Here is a 19,753-nt window from a genome sequence, read left to right as displayed (position 1 = left end):
ACTTTTATTTTATTTTATTTTATTTCACCTTTATTTAACCAGGTAGGCAAATTGAGAACACGTTCTCATTTACAATTGCGACCTGGCCAAGATAAAGCAAAGCAGTTCGACACATACAACAACACATAGTTACACATGGAGTAAAACAAACATACAGTCAATAATACAGTGAAAATAAGTCTATATACAATATGAGCAAGTGAGGTGAACTCAGCGAATCCTGGTATCTCCCTCACCATGTTATCCAGCAACACGGTGGGAAGTACAGACTTGTCTTCAACTGTTCATTCCAAGCTGCTGGTCAAAGCCTGAATGACTGTCTACTCCCGGGACCAACCTTAGGTCCTTCCTTGCTCGGTGTCCTTCTCCGGTTCCGGCAGCACTCTACAGCCATCAGTGGAGACATCAAAGCCATGTTTCATCAGATTCGTCTCCTGCCTTCCGACACCACACTGCTCCGGTTCATATGGCGAGATATGGAACGAGACGCAGAGCCCACCATCTATGAATGGCAAGTACTCCCATTTGGCACCACCTGCAGTCCTTGCTGTGCCATATACGCTCTGCAGAGACACACACGGGAGCACCCAGACAGTGACCCAGAAGTATGGGATTCAGTGGAAAATGCCTTCTATGTGGATAACTGCTTACAGAGCATCCCATCCACGGCTGAAGCGAAAGCACTCCTCGATAAAGTACGGAATCTCCTGTCCAAAGGGGGATTTGAGGTCCGACAGTGGGCGAGTAACAGAGCGGAGGTTATCCAGCACCTCCCACCACAAGCTAGGTCAAGTAGCAGTGAACTCTGGCTATCGCAGTCTGGTGCTAACCCACAAGAGCCCACTCTAGGACTGAGATGGAGCTGCATACCGGATACCCTTGGGTACAAGCACCGCTCAGCCCTGAGTACCGAAACCCCCACTCTGCGCACCATCTATCGGACACTGGCCAGTCAATACGATCCCCTTGGGTATATCCTGCCATACACAACCCGGGCCAAAGTCTTAGTCCAGGACCTGTGGCAGACCAAGAGGGACTGGGATGAACCGATCCATCCGGCTGACCTAGTGGAACGATGGTTCTGTTGGGAAACAGAGTTATCGGAGCTCTCTGGAGTCCAAATGCCAAGATGTTATGTACCACCCTGTGCTGACCAAGTGGGATCATGCCTGGAATTGCATGTGTTCTGTGACGCTTCGGAGCGAGCTTATGGGGCGGTTTCCTATCTAAGAGTGGAAGATAAGGCAGGACACACCCATGTCTCCTTTGTCATGGCCAGGTCCAGGGTTGCACTCAAAAAGCAGTTGTCAATGCCTAGGCTGGAACTCAGTGCTGCCCTTTCCGGAGCCCAGTTGGCCTCTACCTTGCGAGCCGAGCTCACCTTGCCAATCCAGAGGGTCATCTACTGGAGTGATTCGACCACTGTATTGACCTGGCTCACATCGGAGTCCTGCAGGTATAAGGTGTTTGTCGGAACTCGCGTTGCGGAAATCCAAGACCTGACAGAAGTCCAGGACTGGAGGTATGTTGATAGCATAAACAATCCTGCTGATGACGTTACTCGCGGTAAAACCCTTAAGGAACTGGCTCAACCCCATCGCTGGAGCTTGGGACCACCATTCTTGTCCCAACCAGAGAACGAGTAGCCGAAAGCCCCCAGGCGTGCGGCTCCTCCGCAACCAATTGAAACTCATGAGTTAAGGAAGTCCGCCCAATGTTACAGCATCTCTACGGAACCAACAACAGCTCTCCCTGACCTAGCACAATCCCAAACACTGCCGGATCTGATCGCCGCCATAAACCAGACCTCAGATGGGGTGGCTTCTATACCCACCTCCCTCGCGGCAGAGACATTACTCCTCCAGCATGCACAAGCAGTTAGCTTCCCTGAGGAGCTAAAAGCTCTGAAAGCTGGTAGGGAAGTTGCTAAGGAGAGCCGTCTTCTCTCTCTCGCCCCAGAATATGATCAAATCCTTGGAGTGATCAGAGTCAGAGGGAGGCTGCGCCGAGCAGAAGTTTTGGACCCCGACGCTATCCACCCAATTATCCTTGACTCCAGACACCCTCTTACCAGGCTCCTCATCAAGAGTTATGATGAAAAGCTTCTCCACCCAGGGCCAGAGAGGGTCTATGGGGAGATGAGGCGGAAGTACTGGATACTTGGAGGACGAGGAGCCATTCGTAAGCACCAATACGCCTGCGTAGAATGTCAGAGATGGCGGGCTGGAGCCACTGGGCCCAAAATGGCAGATTTACCCCCTGCTCGCTTGCGCCTTCTCAAACCACCCTTCTGGTCAACCGGAGTAGATTGCTTTGGCCCCTTGACGATCAAGCTAGGTCGTCGAGTGGAAAAGCGCTGGGGCATTCTATTCAAGTGTTTGACGACTAGGTGTGTCCACCTGGACCTACTGGAGAGTTTGGATACTGAAGCCTTCCTCATGGCCCTACGGCGGTTTATCTCCCGACGGGGGAAACCCTACGAGATCCTGGCTGACAGAGGCACAAACTTCAAGGCAGGGGAAGCCAGGTTGGAGGAAGCCTTCCAAGCCACGGAACCCAGCCTTCAGGATCAGCTGATGGACCAACAAATCTTATTCAAATTTAACCCTCCAGGAGCTCCTCATTTTGGAGGAACATGGAAGCGAGAGATCAAATCGGTGAAGACGGCCTTACGTGTCGTCCTGGGGGACCAAACTGTCACTGAAACTGTCTTGCGGACCGTCCTGATAGAGGTGGAAGGGATATTGAACTCCAAACCCTTGGGATATCTCTCTGCAGATATCGCTGACCCCGATCCGGTTACACCGAATATGCTCTTGATGGGACGCCGGGATGCGTCACTTCCTCAAGCCATGTATGCTGATACCAACCTCGTTGGCAGACGCCGGTGGCGACACAGCCAGATCTTGGCTGACCATTTCTGGGCCCGATTCATTCGGGATTACCTACCAAGCCTACAGCACAGAGGGAAATGGCGGAGAGAAATGGCCAGCCTGGAAACTGGCCAAGTAGTAATGGTGGTGGACCCTCAGCTGCCTCGAGCCTCCTGGCCGGTGGGACGTATCACTAAGACCATGCCTGGGATCGATGGTCGCGTTAGATCAGTAGATCCAGGTAAAGAACCGAACATATATTAGGCCAGTTGCTCGACTAATTCCTCTCCCTGAGATGACGGAGGACGGGGAGCAATGAGCCTTTCTGAGGAGTGTGGAATTTAACAAATTTCCAGGGTGGCTGTAGAAAAGGCCCATGGAGTTGGTGGAATAATCCTTTAATTCATGGCCACTTACTCAGCTGGGCCAGAGCGCTTTAATTAGGTCAGGTGGCAATGACCGACAGATCTCATCCACATAAAAGGAGGAAAACGGCATCGCCTGATCTCGCTGCTTTCTCTTCCTTAACTCCGTCTGCTCCAGAAGTTCTGTGCGTCCATGAATCCACAGACTACTCAGTAAATATACCACTTTATGGTTAAAGGAATTCCTGCCTCAGTCTCATCCATTCTTCTGTCACCTGACACGTGACCACCTGTTCACCTTCACTGTCAGTCATCCTACCCGTCCAGCTACTGTTGATAATTGGATATGGAGAAGGGCGAGCCGGTCAAGGATCGATTCAGACAAGGTGATAAATTGTATGACAAGCGACAGTTTAATTATGAGTAAAGATATCTGGTACAAGCGTATACGGTCTCGTTCCTTCGGCTCATAGAGAACCTCCAGAAAAAGCCCAGATAACAGAATCCATAGACATTTTATACAACACAGAAAGTAGGTTGAGTCTGGAAGTTCTGGTCCTTTGGTTGGTTCTGGACAGGTTGTTGTCTTCTCAGATTGGTCCTGATGAGCTGGGCGTCATCCTTCTGAGTCTTATAGCAAAAGTTCTTTGTTATCAAATGTTCAGCTAAGCAGGAGATTTTGTGTGTGCGTAGTCAGCCCTCCGTCCTTGAGTATGTGTGTGTGTCTGCACCCTTTTCTTATCAGTGTTTAGGAATGTTCTGTCAGCCATCTGTCTCTGGGTGTGTGAGAAACCCTGCTTAGAAAGAAGTTAGTTATAACAATGTAATAGCAATATGCTTGTGTTATTTTAAATGGTATTTATTACACTACCCACATAGATTCCACTAATCTTTCAGTGATAATTGATGCCATGTAAAACCATATTTTTGTTTGAAAGGATCTGAGTAAAGCCCAATTCAGAGAGGTCAGAGCCACAGGAATGTTGAGGTGACAAACAGAATATACTGAGATAATTTGGGCATAGGCCTAACTCGTCCAACTAGACAAAAACAGAACGTTATATTGATGAAGTAATTTGTAAGTCGCTCTGGATAAGAGTGTCTGCTAAATGACTTAAATGTAATGTAATGTAATTGCAATTGAAAACAGGGTGAGTAAACTGGTGTCTTTGACCTGTTCTTTCTGAGTCAGACAACACAAAAACATTAGATAGCTACAGAGTAGATTAGCATTGTATCTCCTCTAAATGACACAAATGATTTTCTCTGTCACACACTCAGTTACAACACACCTGCCTGGCTGCAAAAGTGCATTGTGAGTGACGTCAGCAGCAGGCGCTCAGCCCGTGCACAGGCAGCAGCAAATCATTGTTGGCTGATTGCAGCAGCAGTAGTACGTGTTCGACAAGCCAAACCCAATTAATATAGTTGGTCACGAATGTTTGATCTTGAACAGAACTTACAACATCAATCAACATGTCTCAATCAAAATTGTACAACCAGAAGTACAGAAAAGAGTGGGAGTCTGTACCTGAACAAAATGTCAAATCACTTTGAGTAACGTTAGTGTATTCTACGTAATGACGCAGTTTTACGTTATCACAAAATGACATCACAACGTCATTTAGCAACTTTTAGCAACAAATCAACCTGCCTCTAGCAACTTACCCGAAAAAGCAACACTGCTGACCCTCCTCTCAAGAAACCACGTGGTAGTTCAATACATGTGGATGTTAGCTATGGATGTTAGCATCATGAACAGATTTCACTGAATTATTTTCCCGATAAATATTATCCAGTTCACAAGTAATCATGTCAGGCAATTCGGATTTCAAGATTAATTCAAAGTTTGCAGAGAAATATGACAAATATAGACAAAAAGAAGAGTTACAAAGGCGTAAGTGTGACTTCCCAAGCTTGTTAGCTAGCAAGCCAGCCGTTTAGCTCATGTTAGCTAAAGTTATCCTTTTCAACTTGCTTGCTAACTTTTGATCCCATTCTCACTTGAAATTACTCTTATTCTGTAATTATTTAACTTACATAATAATACGATCAGAAGTTAACTTAGCCATCATTACATTTTTGGTTATAACGAGGTAGCTAGCATGTCGAGCTAGATAGCAATTTAGTTCTGACTTGTTTTCCTGGCGGAATGCTTGCAACACATTGAATGGCTTGTCATGTTCATTATTGCTTTATTTCAGTGAAAGACAAATATGGCGACCAAGCTGACGAGAGTGAGTCTGGTTCAGGGTCAGATGATGATAGCGAGGTGGTAAGTACTATTATTGTATATAAATTTGGCTAGCTATATAGTTTCAAGTTCACAATGCCAACACTGCCATGGTGTTCTGTTTATAGTTTGTCCGTGTTTTTGGCCCTACCCTTGTGTCCTTGACCTGTATATTTGTAATTTCAATGCAGACTAATGTGTGTCTTCTTAGGAACTTGACCCCAAAGTTGAAAGGGACTTCTACAGAACATTGTCTCTGCTGAAGAAGAAAGATCCTAAGATCTATCAGACTGATGCAACGTTCTACACAGTGGAAGGTATTGTTGTTGTTGCTGCAACTGATTACGGTATGACACTTTGATTCTGTGTTGCTTGTTTGTTTAAGAGGTGTCTTTCACCACCCCACCCAACTTTTCATTCTTAATCAGATGCATCCATTGGGGATGATGCCCAGCCTTCAACTTCAAAGAAAACCACAGAGAAGCCAATGTATCTGAAAGACTATGAGCGAAAAGTTATATTGGAAAGGGGAGGGTGAGTGAGCTGCAGTGTTCCTACTGTGCATATCTTTGTATCTCATTTGGGGCAAATGGTTTGACAATAACAATTTGTCTCGTTCCCAGTAAATATGAGGATGATGATGACGAGGAGAGTGATGATGAAGAGGCTGCAAAGAGGAGAGAGGCATGTTATGAAACATTGTATGTAATGACACATTTACATGGAGGTATGTCATGAGAAGTCATGTATTGTTTACCTTTGCTTTCTTTGACAGAGAGCTGCATCTCCAAGTTACATCCAGGAGCAGAGAGAATTGAAAGAGAGGTAAGGGTTAAATTCTCTCATAATCACTGTGTCCTTTGCCCTGAAGAACATGGTGTATTTACACTTATAAATAAACTCTTGTTTTCTGTCTTTTATAACTGTCTCTGGAACATAAACACTGTGTCATGCTTCCACCAGCTTCCGTAAATTCATACAGGACAGTGATGAGGAAGGCAGTGAAGAGGACTTTCAGCTGCTGAAGAGGAGGAGCAAAACACAGGAAGAGAAGGTCAGTGGGAACTGGTGCCTGACTTTGTCTTATCTTACAGTATAAAGCATTGCAGAGAGAAACATTCTATTCCTCTAACCTGTTATATTTCTACCCAACAGGATAAAGAGGAAGAGGATTATGTGGACTGGCTGAAAGGCCAGGCAGAGCTGGGGGGCCTAGAAGAGGTGCAGGACATGGTGAGTGATGGAGAAACTGTTGGAATAGAGGGCAAGAGAGCGATATGTAATGACCTGCTGTGACTGAAATATGTGCTGTGTGTTGAGACAGAAATACCTGAGGGACTATTGGAACGACCCAGAGCTGGATGAGGAGGAGTGTTTCCTTAGGGATTTTGTCCTGAATAAGGGCTACATGGAGAAAGATGACGTGGACAGGTAACAGTTATTTACACAAGTTATTTTATGTGTCTACACATATGTTTTGTCCATGTATGCTTTCAATTGTAATCGTAGAGCGGTGCTCAGCACCACTCTGACTGTGTACTAATCTGCCATGGCTGTGTGCAGGATTCCCAGCTATGATGAGGTGGTGAATGATGACGTGGAGGACTCAGAAGAGGATGGGGAGTCATTCTTGGAGCGCCAGGAGGACTTTGAAAGACACTACAACTTCCGCTTTGAGGAGCCTGATGCCCAGAAGGTGAACTTTCCCGTCTGTCTCTACATGCACATGTCTGTTTGTATGGTGTAGTGTATGTATATTGGTCTCATATAGTTGCCTATTGTTCCTTACAGATCAAGACTTACCCCCGTACTATTGCCACCTCTGTCCGCTCCAAAGACGAGCGCAGGAAGCTCAAAAGGGAGGAAGTGAAGGATAGGAAGAAAAGGGTCAGTAGACCCTCTTTTAGTTAATCTTATACATCACTCCATCCCTTCCTCATTTCTCTCACTCTCCCATCGAACCGACCTGTCACTCTTCTGGCCCATGCAGGAGAAGGAGCAGAAGCATGAGCAGCTGAAGCAGCTGAAGAACCTGAAGCGTAATGAGATCATGCAGAAGCTGCGGCGGCTGCAGGAGCTGACAGGCAACGAGCAGCTGACCTTCAGTCAGGTGGACCTGGAGGGAGACTTTGACCCCCAGCAGCATGACCAGCTCATGCAGGTGACCACTCACACACCTCAAGAAGAGAAACAGATTGTAAATAAAAAGACACTCCTCTTATTGTCTCTCCCTGTATTTTTTTATTTTTCCAGAAATTCTTTGGTGATGAATATTATGGAGAGGAAGGGGGGGAGAAGCCCCAGTTTGAAGTTGAAGAGCTAGAGGGTGGTAAGTCCCTCGTTGCTGATTTTATTATCTCAGGTAGAATTGAATACTTTAGAATCGGTGGCATTGTAATAAGGTAGCTTTCTCTGTCCTGCAGAACACTGGAACTGGGACACATGGACAGGAGAGGGTGGAGAAAAGGAATATGGTGGTGAAGAAGAGGAGCATGAAGGAGAAGAGTATGACCAGCCAAACTGTGAAGATCCAGATTTTATTGTGAGTTCCTCTAATATGATCATCACTTCAGCATTGCCTGCAGACCTTCAGAAACACGTTTAGTGGAGGCTAGTCAGAAATAAAGGTCTCGTTGATGTTGGAGATAGTCAGGCCTTTGAGATTGTATGTGACTCACTCATCTGAACTCTCACTTGACCAGATGGATGCAGACTATGATCCCAGTCAGCCAAGCACCTCCAAGAAGCAGAAGAAAAAGAAGATGAAGGTGGATGCCCCGCTGATGGGAAAGAAGAGAAAGAAGTCTCATTTTGCTGAGGTCATTACCCAAAACAAGCCTGTGTTTGACCCCCGTAAGTCTCAGGAGGTTCAGCGCCATGAATCTTGGGTTATTTTCCATAACCTTTTAGATTCTGTTCGATGTACTATAGATATTGAGACTGAATGCTCTTTCATGCATCCATCCTTTATATGTGTTTCAGAGGAGAAGTCCTTTGAGCAGTACCTGGACGAGTACTATAAGCTGGACTATGAGGACATCATAGACGACATCCCCTGCAGGTTTCGCTACAGGCAAGTCCTGGCCAATGACTTTGGCTTGTCCACTGACGAGGTGAGACTGGGAGCTCTAGTTCCTACTAGGTTGTCTCAGGGTTGGGGTCAGTTCAGGAAGTACACTAAAATTCAAATTCTTTCCCATGCTTTTCAATTAGAAAATATTGGAGTTTGGTTAACTTTTTTAGTTGTCTGGAATTGAAATATAATTGACCCCCACAACCCTGGGTTGTGCTATAGTGTTGTACTGTACAGACCCTGAGTCCTGCACTGATGAGCTGAGATGTGGCTGACCTGGTATTGCCACCCTCCGGGGACGGCTCTGACCAGGGCATGACTTCAGTTAATCTTCTCTCTGAGCAGACGAGGATGAGGAGACAGAATGATAGAAAGAGAAATGCTTGTATGCACTGAGTTATCAACTTGCTTGGAGCCTTATCTGCACAAATTAGGTTTAAAGTCATTTCTGTGGATTTAGCATCTATGTTTAAAGTGGCTGTATGAATATGTTACTATTACAGAAAGTAACTTGTTCTTCCCTCAGATCCTGGGAGCAGATGAGAAAGAGCTGAACCGCTGGGCCTCGCTAAAGAAGACCTGCATGTTCAGGTACTGAACCTGGTCTCAAAACAGTAGGCATTTACTAATCAGCTACTAATGGGGAAAATGGCCTTTCAGATTTTTCCTTTTCTATTTTTTTCTTCAATCTCTTTTTCAGGTCTGACAAGGAAGAGATGAGTGATTTGCAGAACTACAAAATCAAAGGACAAAATGTGAAGAAAAAGATAGAAGTCTTGAACTCTTTCTATGCTGAGTGAGTATTCTACCATATGCAGATTTAGAGAACAGATTCTGCCAGAAAACTGAATTATCATCATTGACCAATTTGTGCACATATTTCCTTGCAGGGAGGACAAAGCAGAGGGCAAGACCAAAGTGGGTAAGAAGAGAAGAGACAGGATGAAGAATGCAGAGAAGGATGACAAGGATCTGGAGGATGATGATGAGGCTGGACCCAGTCAGGAAAGCTCTGCATTCGACTCTGGTGAGGGGATGGTAGTCCAGGCACTGAGAGAGGCAGGAGACCAGGAAGAGGAGTTCCTGGTACCCAAATCCAAGAAGTTGAAACTGGAGCAGGAAACAGTTGCTACCACTCAGGAGACTGCCAACACAAGGACTGAAAGGCCAAAATTGCCCAAGAAGAAAAACAGGCACCCAGGAAGCCGCCTCATGTCAGGGAAGGGGCCCTTCAGGGTGAAAATGGGTGGGCGAGAGTTCAGCGGACAGAGACTGAAGGCCTATGGACTGAATCCCAAGAGACTGCACTTCAGGCAGCTTGGCAGGCAGAAACGAAAGGCTCAAGAGAAGACTGAGAAGCAACGGATCAAGGAGTGATGTAGAGAACAGCACCATCATGATTTATTTCCCCTTATATTTTTGTGGTTTGCGGAGAATGGTTGGTAAAGTGACAAACTGCACAATATAAATGGACCAGAGAACAGTATGGTTCCTAATAAATCAAAGTTGAATGAGCTTACAATAGCATTGGCACTGATAGTTGCCATTCCTGCTATTTTTCTGAGGGCCGCTTAGAATTGTATATTTTGTATTTTATTCCTGAAAACTCAGATCAGCTTGAACAACTCTTGGAAAATGGTTCCCTAAAATGTACACATTTTGTCCAGAAATAACCTCTGGAGGTACAGTGAGTCTACCTATCTCACCGCACAACCGCAGTTCCATCGAAGAGAGTATGTATACTATAAATCATTGGTTCCCAACCAGGGGTACTTGGCCTATCCACGGGGTATTTGAGAATAGACCATAGGCTTACTGGTAAAATGCACACGAGGGGGTATTCCGGGCAGTGCAAAATTCAGTTGGTGGCACAGTAATCGAAAAGGGTTGGGAACCACTGCCTTACATTGTTCGTCTAACGAAAATTAAACTCCGTGGGTCCATCAGGTTCCATTGCACGATTTATTTTACACAATCTCATGAAATTGTCACCCCCATGTGTATCTAGCCAATCACAACGCTGGATATTTTTGTCGCTTTCGATTTGATATTTTCAATTGTAGACATCTACTTATTGTGTATGTGAATAAATACTTTACATTTGTCATGTAATTTAGTTTTTTGTTTAGAATCAAAAATTCTGTCAGGCACTTTCGCTGGCACCTCATGTGAGTGCGCGCGTTCGCAGGACAACTTTGAATTACGGAAACTACTGAAGTGAACCAAAACTGTCAGTGAACTGTTTACATTCGGCAAAACACGGCAAGTTAATGCTTGTACAACTTTCTAGACGTATCTAATTAAGATGTTAGTAACAGTAGCTGTCAGAGGGCCTGGGCATTAAAGTTGATTGCTGTTTTCAAATAAGAGCCTCTGCAGCTAACGTTAGTTAGACATGGCATTTGATTTTGTTGACCGTAGGCAGCAAACAATTTTTGTGGCTAGTCTGCTCTAGAACAGGCAGTCATTTATTATCTATTTCTACTAAAATATTCCACAGAAAAGACGTGTCACCATGCTTCAGGACGTTATGGACACGGGAGAGTCGATGGTCAAAATACTGAAAAGCAGCAAAGCTGACGATGAATTAAGAAAAGTGAGAGAAAAACAGCAGTCTTTCTTTGAGCGACACTTGTACACGAAGAAAACCATCACACTGGTGTTAAACGGTAAGGAAAAATAATTAACTTGTAGATCCTATCATATGATAACTTACTTTCTTTCCATGCCTTCAAGATATATAGCCTAATCTTGATCGCCATTGTCCTCAGGTGTAGTTCAGTGTGAGGATGAGGCGAGCCAGAAACTGCTGGACATGGAGGGGCAGAAGATCCAGGCAGAGCGGGAACTGGACAGCCTGGAGCAGGAGCTGCAGCAGTGTACAGCAAGGAGCCAGAACATGGACTCAGAACTACAGTATCCTTCACCCAGTCATGCTCTGTCTCTACACAGAACAAGTTCTAAATGTACTGCAACTGGTGCTCTCAAAAGTGCACATGAGTGCTGTGTTGCCCAGATAATACATATAGGGAGCAGTCACATTCTACCTTGAGCTTATCCATTGCTGCAGGCTGACCAGGCTGCCATCCATTGTTGAAAGTATTTTGAGATTTCAGTTTATATGCCATACAGTGAGTATGCAGAGGATCCTCCCGGTGACTAGCGCTGAAGTGTGTTAAAATATGCAACAACACCTTTAAATCAGCTGTTTTTGCAAAAGAGAAATCCATGCACACATTTAAAAGAATATATATATATATATTTTTTAAACGACATAGATTTGATATACTACCTAAATGTTTTTATCACGTTACACTTATTTTGGGACTCCACCCCTGTAAACGTAATTTGCCTGATGACATACTAGTGGACAAGGATTCTTATTTAATACAAGCGCATTTGTTTCCTCAACTCCGCTCCTCAATTACCTTTGACTTTTTTCAAAATCAGGCAAGGAGAGGTTGGAGTTGAGGAGTAGTAGAAGATGGAGTTGAGGAAACGAGGAGTCGAACAGCACCACTTGAGATTCTCCCCGTGTTGGTTTCCTTGACCTGTTCCTCAGGTTCCTGCAGAGGGAGCTGGAGAGTCTGCGTGACTCGGAGCAGGAGCTGCAGACCCTGCAGCAGGAGGTTGATGATGACACTACAGAGGTCATCCCATCAGCCATGTGAGTAGGACTAACAGCATACTGAAATAATCACTCCCAACACCACACGAGCCCACCACACTAAACCATGATAGTCGGTGAGCATTGATCTCACATCATGAACAGCATGGTGCAACTTGACAAACTGTTCATTCTGCAGATACGTGGCCCAGTTGTACCACAAGGTGACCAAGATCAAGTGGGAGTATGACACGGAGCCACACATTCTGAGAGGAGGTATTTGTCACTGCATAACTGTTTTTCCATCACAGAGTCACAAATGTGGAATTCTTGTTTAATGGCTGGCTGATGTGGATTTTGGTTGCGTTTAACTAAAGTTTGAGTGTACTTTAATCCCTTTCAGTTCACTATGGAGCTGACCTGGCCACACCAATCAACATAGACACCTCTGTGCGGTCTCGGTGTTCAGTCAGTGATGAGCTGTGGAACTTTGTCAGCACTGAATGGTAGAAGAGATCAAAGTAAAGTTGCCATATCTGTCCAGTAGTTGTTTGTCCTGTAGTTGGATTGTCTGTTGTGTTTGTGTTGTAATATATTTGTTTTAAACTAAGATTGTATTCCTATTGTTGGTATTGCCTTCCATGACATTTTGTTATATTGAATAAAGCAGTTTTTCTAAATATCACATTTCCTAGAATACTTATTTGGGTAGTAACCTATAACCCTAGCTTTTATTTGTATCTACTTTCACCATAGTCAATATGATTTTAATAAAGGCTATTTTCTCCCAATAGGTGTCATTGCAAGCCCACTGCTTTTTGATACAGTACTGAAATTACTGTATTGAAAAGTTGGGTGCTGCTCACCTTTTTAATGCAATAAATGTCCAATTTGAAGATGTGCTTATGCAACAGACAGTATTCTGTACTGCATTGCAGCAATAAAAAATAATAATTTGCAAAGTTTGAGAGTTTCTGGAATGGTAACTGTTATTCATGGTAAATGCTATTCCTCCATGGGCTTTCAATGTCTAAAGCAAGGAGGATGCGCAATTGGATAGTGTTTCTGAGATTTTGGTTGAATAAAAAGATCATTGTAACTGCTGCAGTAATAATGTGTTGCTGTTATTAGTTGTCAACCCATTGAATTTTCCTAATGAACATCTGTTAGCCTAAAAGCCCAAGGAATAAAATAATTGGCAGGGCAGAAAGCCTGACATGAGTTATTGTGAAGATGATTTCATTTTAGAGCAACTATTTATTAAATTTGTGGCCAGCCCAAACTTGACCCACTTGCAAAAGTCCAAGTTGACAAAGTGAGTTCAACCATTTATGGTTGAGAGGACTTGTTTCTAGTTTTGAATGGAAAAGGGCAGTTTTTTGCTCACACACAATTTATGCAAATCTTACCATTACTCTTCATTGCACGTCCCACACGTTTTGTAAATTAGTAATTTTATTGCCGATGCTTAGGTAGGTTTCTGCCAGTGTAGCATGTGGTGAGTAGTTGATTTGGTACAGGGCGGGTGACAGGTTTCGTTTGGATCTCAACTCGTGTAACCTCGTCAGCTGGTGGTTTCTTGTTGATAATCTTACTGGAAACGGGGCGTCAAGTCTATTGTCCCCAATGACTGCTGCCTTCTCTCTGTGTTACCACAAGTGCATGCTTCTTCTTGGGTGGTTGCTTGTGGTATGGATTTGGTGCACTGTGGGTCATGTTGGGGGTTTGTCGGGTGTGCTTGTGTGTTTACTTCAATAACTTCAGCATCAATCAGACATTTACATTTTATTGTGATATACAGTACATTGTTTCTTTGGCATCTGTCTCTGCTCTATCGTGGGAAACTACACCTTGGTGTATATGTATATTTTGTAGACTGTTCCATCTTCTCAAATTAATTAAGTTGACATATGCTTATCAGTGTTTATGCACTTTTCAGTGTTGAAGTATATGTATATTTTGTAGACTGTTCCATCTTCTCAAATTAATTAAGTTGACATATGCTTATCAGTGTTTATGCACTTTTCAGTGTTGAAGTATATGGTATGTGGTGACTATAGGTCAAAGCCTTTTATAGCTGGTGGATGATGGGAGTGTAAGCTTCCTGTGAAAGATCTTAAACATCGCTCTCACCACATTGACACTAGCACTGTCATATTCTCACACATGAGGCCTCTGGCTTCACAAAGATTTGGTGAGAGGAAATAACTAGAATACATGTTATTTGTATGGATGTTTATTCTGCAAAACAATGTCCAAAAATACTGTTTTTGGAGATGTTGTTTACATACATTTATTTATCGTTTGAATGTACATATAAAACATTGGCAGTGGCCTCATAAATTAAGTTTAGTTCAAAATACAGAAACTATAGTTCATTTTATTTACACAATATACCGTATAGTACAGTAAGATAAAAAATTTTTTTTCATTTGTACATTTATATACAATGTGAAAGATTTGAATTGCTTGCTTTCAAACACCACTGCTGTCACAATGGAACTTCATACATGGAACCCCAAGCATTTGTGGTTTGTTTTTGACAAATTTCTATTAATTAACCACTGTTTACAGAAGATAGACATAACACTTCATTGCATGAGAGGGATATTCTCCAGCTTGTACAGGAAAGTTCTGAAGGCTATTGTTTTTGTGAACAGGCTGTGTTCAGTATGATTTCCATACTTTGAGTCCACAAAACCAGAGCCGTCAATAAGCCTAATCTGTCCTTTTAATTGCTCTCAATCATGTCTGCTGCTACGTGTGTTTTAGAGACCTCCAAAGATGTGCAAACCAGAAGAGGCATCAACATGAAATTATCTGTGTTTCTAAGCCACCAAGCCTCTAATGTTGGTCTGGGAACCTCTACCCAGAATTCCAGCTGACGTGAGATCAGATGACAAAAATGACATGGTTCTGGCAGCAGTTTTGGGTGTGGATGCTTCATGTTTTAACTACATGTCATTATGTTTGTATTATGTATTTTCTTTAGAGGGGATATAAGGATGAGCCCTAGCATGACTCAAATGTATACTTTAATTATGTATATGACTCAAAATAATATCTACTGAATGTGTTTTCAATGTTTGTATAATAAAAATACATGAAAAACGTTAATTTCACAGCTGCTGGTTGAGTGGTTCTCTTTAACTACCGGTAAATGGTGAATTCAAAATACTGCTACAAATATGAATCCATTCCTTCAGGAGGGTTTTTCTATTCTGCAGTTTGGATTATGGAAGATTGTTAACGTATGAAATATATACTGTATCTCAGCATACGAGAAAAGGAATTTCACAGTATGAGAACAGCATATTAATCCGTTTAATGCTTCGCGCCGAAGAGTAAAAACCAACAAGGTATTTATTTCTCTAACACTGTGACTGAGGTTTGACTTCCTAACAATAGACCGACCAGTCTTTAAGTGGAAACCTCCAGCTTATCTGTCTAGGAAGAAAATGCCAGACCAGCGGAGGAAGGCAAAACATAGGACAATGGTGGGTTCCGCTGACGTTCGCTACCATTGAGGTGAGAGGAAGAGTATTACTTCCTCCTTGCTTGTAGTTCCATTTACAACCCATACGTAACATGTAGTAGTCTCACAGCTGTAAGATGGTGCCGAAGAGTGGTCCAGTCAAGGGGGTATCCAGAACTGTGCTCTTACTGTAATTGGACAATTATCCATTATTACTGCTGAGTCACATTGGGCCGTCATGGACAAGTCATGTCTTTGACATCCTGGGGTAGATGGCTTTAATAGTGGAAGGGGTGAAGTTGGCAGAGGAGACTGTGATCTCCAGGCCCTCCAGCCTATGGGAGGGCGCCTCAGTCTTACTGGTACTGCACTCTAGGAAGGGCACACCTATCTTCTTCACCTGGCCATCCTTGGTGAGGAGGCAGCGTTGACACAGCAGCCTCAGGATGGCCCTCCTCATGTCCTTACTGGTCAGTGTATAGATGATGGGATTGAGGAGAGAGTTGAACATGGCGATGCCCAGGAAGTAGTCCGCCTTGAAGAGCACCTGGCAGCTCCGTGCCGGGCAGCAGAAGTCCAGCAGGAGGAGGATGAAGAGAGGCAGCCAGCAGACGATGAAGACGCCCAGCACGATGGTGACAGTCTTCAGCAGGGCCATGTACTTCTGGGACTTGCGGGCCAGGCCTTTGCGCTGCGGGCCAGAGCCCAGGTGCTTTGTGTTGGACTTGACAGTGTGGAAAATGCGCACATAAAGCACCACAATGGCCAGCAGCACAGCGGTGAACACGGTGATGAAGAAGAGGATGTAGCTTTTGGCGAAGAGCGGCAGGACGGTGGAGCACTGGTCCAGACGGCCCATACAGTTCCAGCCCAGGACGGGCAGCACCCCCAGGAACACTGACAGAACCCAGCTGGCCCCGATCAGGGCAAACATCCGGCCTCGCTTGGCCCCCTGGTAGGGCTTCATCCTCACCATGGTGACGTGGCGCTCAATGGCGATGGCCAGGAGGCTGATGACGGAGGCGGCCAGCGTTATGAAGACCCCCCCCTCCCTCAGGAACCACAGCACAGGGGTCATATTTAACGTGTTGGCCCCTGAAGTCACAATGTTCACCATGTAGGTGAAGCCTGCTAGCAGGTCTGAGAGTGTTAGGCTGCCTAACAGATAGTACATGGGCAGATGGAATTTTTTGTTCCTCCAGATAGCTAACAGCACCACAGCATTCTCCAGCACTATGAGCAAGCAGATCAGCAGGAAGGCTATGGCCTCTGGCTTTAGTCCATCCTTGTACTTGTTCTCCTTCAGTTTGCCTGTGTAGTTGTAGTGTTCTCTGATGACAGCATTGCTCTGGTACTCGTGGAACATCCGGAGCAGGTACCCTGCCGAGGGGGTCATGGGAACCACAGTGGGGGCAGCAACAGCAGCGTAAGCGGCATGCGATGCTTCCATTGGTATTCTGGGAATGTTGCTTTCTTTTTAGCTGACAAGATGCTTTCCACTCTGCGTCACATAGTTCTTAAGCAGTCCATAATTCAATATGTTGGAAGTGGGGAATGTACATTCCTTAGGAAATCTATCTTTGAATGTCGTTTCTGACAACTAGATCAGTCCAGTTTTTTGTATTTAGTATTAGAATGGATGGTAATAAGAATGTTCAATGTGATAGCATTATCCAAAACTGTGCAATGCCTGGACAATCCACTGGATGGCTCAGACAAGCAAGAAACCTGGAAACAAAATAACAGTATTGAAATACAGTATAATAGCCTATTTATCTGTAACAACACACACATGTAAAGAAAAGGGGGGTCGTACATTCCTCATTAATCTTGTAATTAACAGTACCTGTCTTCATTCAAATTCTAATAGAATGTGTTTGAGTATGAAACTAGCAAAGACTTTACTCCACAAGTGCCTTACAAATGAGAAATTACCAAGCTAAGGCGCCATTAAAAAGACATAATAACAGAATTCCCAATATTAGTGTTTTGTCCTGGAGAAACTTGGCCTATTATGTCACTAATTCATATTCATCTTTAGCATATTTATCTTTGTCTTCAAGCTCAGTTTTATTTTGGGGGGCAAAACTGTCATTCTGCCTGTCAACTTTGATTAATTTTCTCGATGCACACATGAACATAAATGTAGGCACACTCACATATACACATATACTTACACTGACACCCCAACACACACACAAACACTTTTTGTATGCACTAAATCTCCTTCACTGACTCTATACACACACACACTGGACTCTACAATCACACATACTTACACTAACACCTTAAAACACACACATAAAACGCACACACATGCATACTGACGCCACACACACTCTCTCTCTCTCACACACACACACACACACACACACACACACACACACACACACACACACACACACACACACACACACACACACACACACACACACACACACACACACATGCTACTGTCTATTTACTGTCTATTATCTATCCTGTTGTCCAGTCACTTTACCCATACCTATATATACACAGCTACGTCAATTACCTCGTACCCCTGCAAATCAACTCCGTACAGGTACTCCCTGTATAGCCATGTTATTTTCACTCGTTATTGTTATTCGTTGTGCACTGTGTATTTATTCCTTGTCCCACTATTTTTATTTTTTTAATCTTTAACTCTGCATTTTTGGGAATGGACCCGTCTGTAAGCATTTTAGTGTTAGTCTACACCTGTTGTTTACAAGCATGTGCAAATACAATTGTATTAAATTGTATTTGAGGCACTGTTGCCTATCTGTTTGAAACATAGCATATGATAAAACACTACTTCAAAATTATTATGGACTGGGTATGCAAATGTATGAATTAAGTTACGTTTTTTAAACAATTATTAGTTATTCAAGTTTTTTATTATTTCAGAAAAATAACAAGACAACACTGAAATCTGTTGTTTTCATCAACTTATCAGTGGGCAAGTATAGGCTACAGGCTTGTATCAAAATTGTGAAGGTAAATATCTGGATTTTCCACAACATTGCTGAATTTCTCAAATATAAGACAAATAAACCTGTCCTTGCTTTAGCCTAGTTTTTATATGCCATCAAATTATAGAATTTCGATCAACTGTCTAAAACACCATAATATCTGTTGAATATATAAATACCAAACAAGTATCATTAAAATATCTATAAATCCGAAGAATACTCCGTACAAATATAAGTAGGCTATTACACAAATATAACTACAAAGACCTACCTTTTAAAAGTTTCACTTTGCCTGAGAACGTGTTCTTATTTAGCACAGTTGTCTTGCGTTGAATACAGTACGCTCTGACTGATGATCAGACGTGACAGATGGTGATAAGAGAAAATAGACTGGTGCAGGACTCGACTTGAAGTGGGCTGGGCTGGACTCTGCCCTCCAACGCTCAGGCTTCCTCCCTACCTCTCCTTTAATTGGCTTCTGAAGTCGCAATAACTGTAGGTAAATAAATTGTCCGAGGTGGCTTGGAGATGAAATAGCATTACTCTCTGGTTTACAATTATTGCAGGGATGCAGTGGGAGGCATTTATGATCTGTTTTGGCTACAGGCAGTTGCGCATGCTGTAAGGTTTAAAAGTGCATTCTTTCTAGGTCAATGCCATCTGATACGTTTTTGATCGGTGGTTGTAAAATGGATCACAATACTACTTCCCAAACTGGTCTCAGAGCATTTAATATGATTCTGTACATAAATACATCACACTCCATTTAGTATGATATGTTAAGTTTCGTATGGTATGTATTAGTTTGTGGATATCCATCATCAATTTCGTATTATAAGTTCCGAATTACAATTTGTATGATATGTTATAAATTGCTAAATGTACAATATGTTACGAATTTGCAAAATATATGATATGTTATGAATTCCAATTTGTTGTAGCTAACGTTAGCTAGGTGGCTAGGAGGCTAATGTTAACCGTAGCTAGTTGACTAATGTTAGCTAGGGGTTAGGGTTAAGGTTAGGTTAAGGGTTAAGGTTAGGGTTAGGGGAAGGGTTAACTAAAAGGGTTAAGGTTAGGGTTAGGGAAGGGTTAGCTAACATTCTAAGTAGTTGCAAAGTAGCTAAAAAGTAGAAAGTAGTTGAAATGTTGCTA

At 43.4% G+C, this 19,753-nt stretch overlaps 3 protein-coding genes and 1 non-coding gene across 5 annotated transcripts; 3 read left to right on the top strand and 1 right to left on the bottom strand.

Annotated features, from left to right (window-relative positions):
- The first annotated feature begins 3,535 nt into the window (after positions 1 to 3,535).
- On the top strand, positions 3,536 to 10,656 carry LOC129826050 (protein KRI1 homolog). Of its 2 annotated transcripts, none has more exons than XM_055886349.1 (19): positions 3,536 to 3,624; positions 5,443 to 5,513; positions 5,683 to 5,788; positions 5,900 to 6,005; positions 6,095 to 6,155; positions 6,247 to 6,296; positions 6,435 to 6,525; positions 6,627 to 6,704; positions 6,796 to 6,902; positions 7,035 to 7,167; positions 7,263 to 7,358; positions 7,462 to 7,632; positions 7,725 to 7,800; positions 7,895 to 8,013; positions 8,174 to 8,324; positions 8,454 to 8,584; positions 9,071 to 9,135; positions 9,245 to 9,340; positions 9,435 to 10,656. In XM_055886349.1, exons 1-19 carry the CDS (start codon positions 3,585 to 3,587, stop codon positions 9,919 to 9,921), a joined length of 2,235 nt encoding a protein of 744 aa, XP_055742324.1. In that variant the 5' UTR covers positions 3,536 to 3,584; the 3' UTR covers positions 9,922 to 10,656. The 2 variants fall into 2 exon arrangements, with proteins under 2 accessions (XP_055742324.1, XP_055742314.1); XM_055886339.1 differs by lacking the exon at positions 3,536 to 3,624 and adding an exon at positions 4,900 to 5,135.
- LOC129833821 (Z30 small nucleolar RNA) lies at positions 8,792 to 8,889 on the top strand. Its single transcript, XR_008756118.1, has one exon. It is a non-coding gene; the product is annotated as a Z30 small nucleolar RNA (small nucleolar RNA).
- Positions 10,657 to 10,718: 62 nt separating the features above from the next.
- LOC129826068 (kinetochore protein Spc24-like) lies at positions 10,719 to 12,831 on the top strand. Its single transcript, XM_055886375.1, has 6 exons — positions 10,719 to 10,806; positions 11,045 to 11,213; positions 11,316 to 11,460; positions 12,107 to 12,211; positions 12,351 to 12,427; positions 12,555 to 12,831. The coding sequence occupies exons 2-6, from the start codon at positions 11,060 to 11,062 to the stop codon at positions 12,659 to 12,661; spliced, it is 588 nt and encodes a 195-aa protein (XP_055742350.1). The 5' UTR covers positions 10,719 to 10,806; positions 11,045 to 11,059; the 3' UTR covers positions 12,662 to 12,831.
- A 1,540-nt stretch (positions 12,832 to 14,371) lies between these two features.
- Positions 14,372 to 19,087, bottom strand: LOC129826060 (sphingosine 1-phosphate receptor 1-like). Its single transcript, XM_055886362.1, has 2 exons — positions 18,870 to 19,087; positions 14,372 to 17,354 (listed from the first exon to the last, which is right to left on the bottom strand). The coding sequence occupies exon 2, from the start codon at positions 17,074 to 17,076 to the stop codon at positions 15,874 to 15,876; it is 1,203 nt and encodes a 400-aa protein (XP_055742337.1). The 5' UTR covers positions 17,077 to 17,354; positions 18,870 to 19,087; the 3' UTR covers positions 14,372 to 15,873.
- Between the last annotated feature and the right edge of the window lie 666 nt (positions 19,088 to 19,753).

Source organism: Salvelinus fontinalis, chromosome 2 (genome assembly GCF_029448725.1).
Source record: "Salvelinus fontinalis isolate EN_2023a chromosome 2, ASM2944872v1, whole genome shotgun sequence".
NCBI classification, from domain to species: domain Eukaryota; kingdom Metazoa; phylum Chordata; class Actinopteri; order Salmoniformes; family Salmonidae; genus Salvelinus; species Salvelinus fontinalis.
The sequence above is the reverse complement of the archived record's forward strand: the minus strand, read 5'-3'. Positions and strand labels throughout refer to the sequence as shown.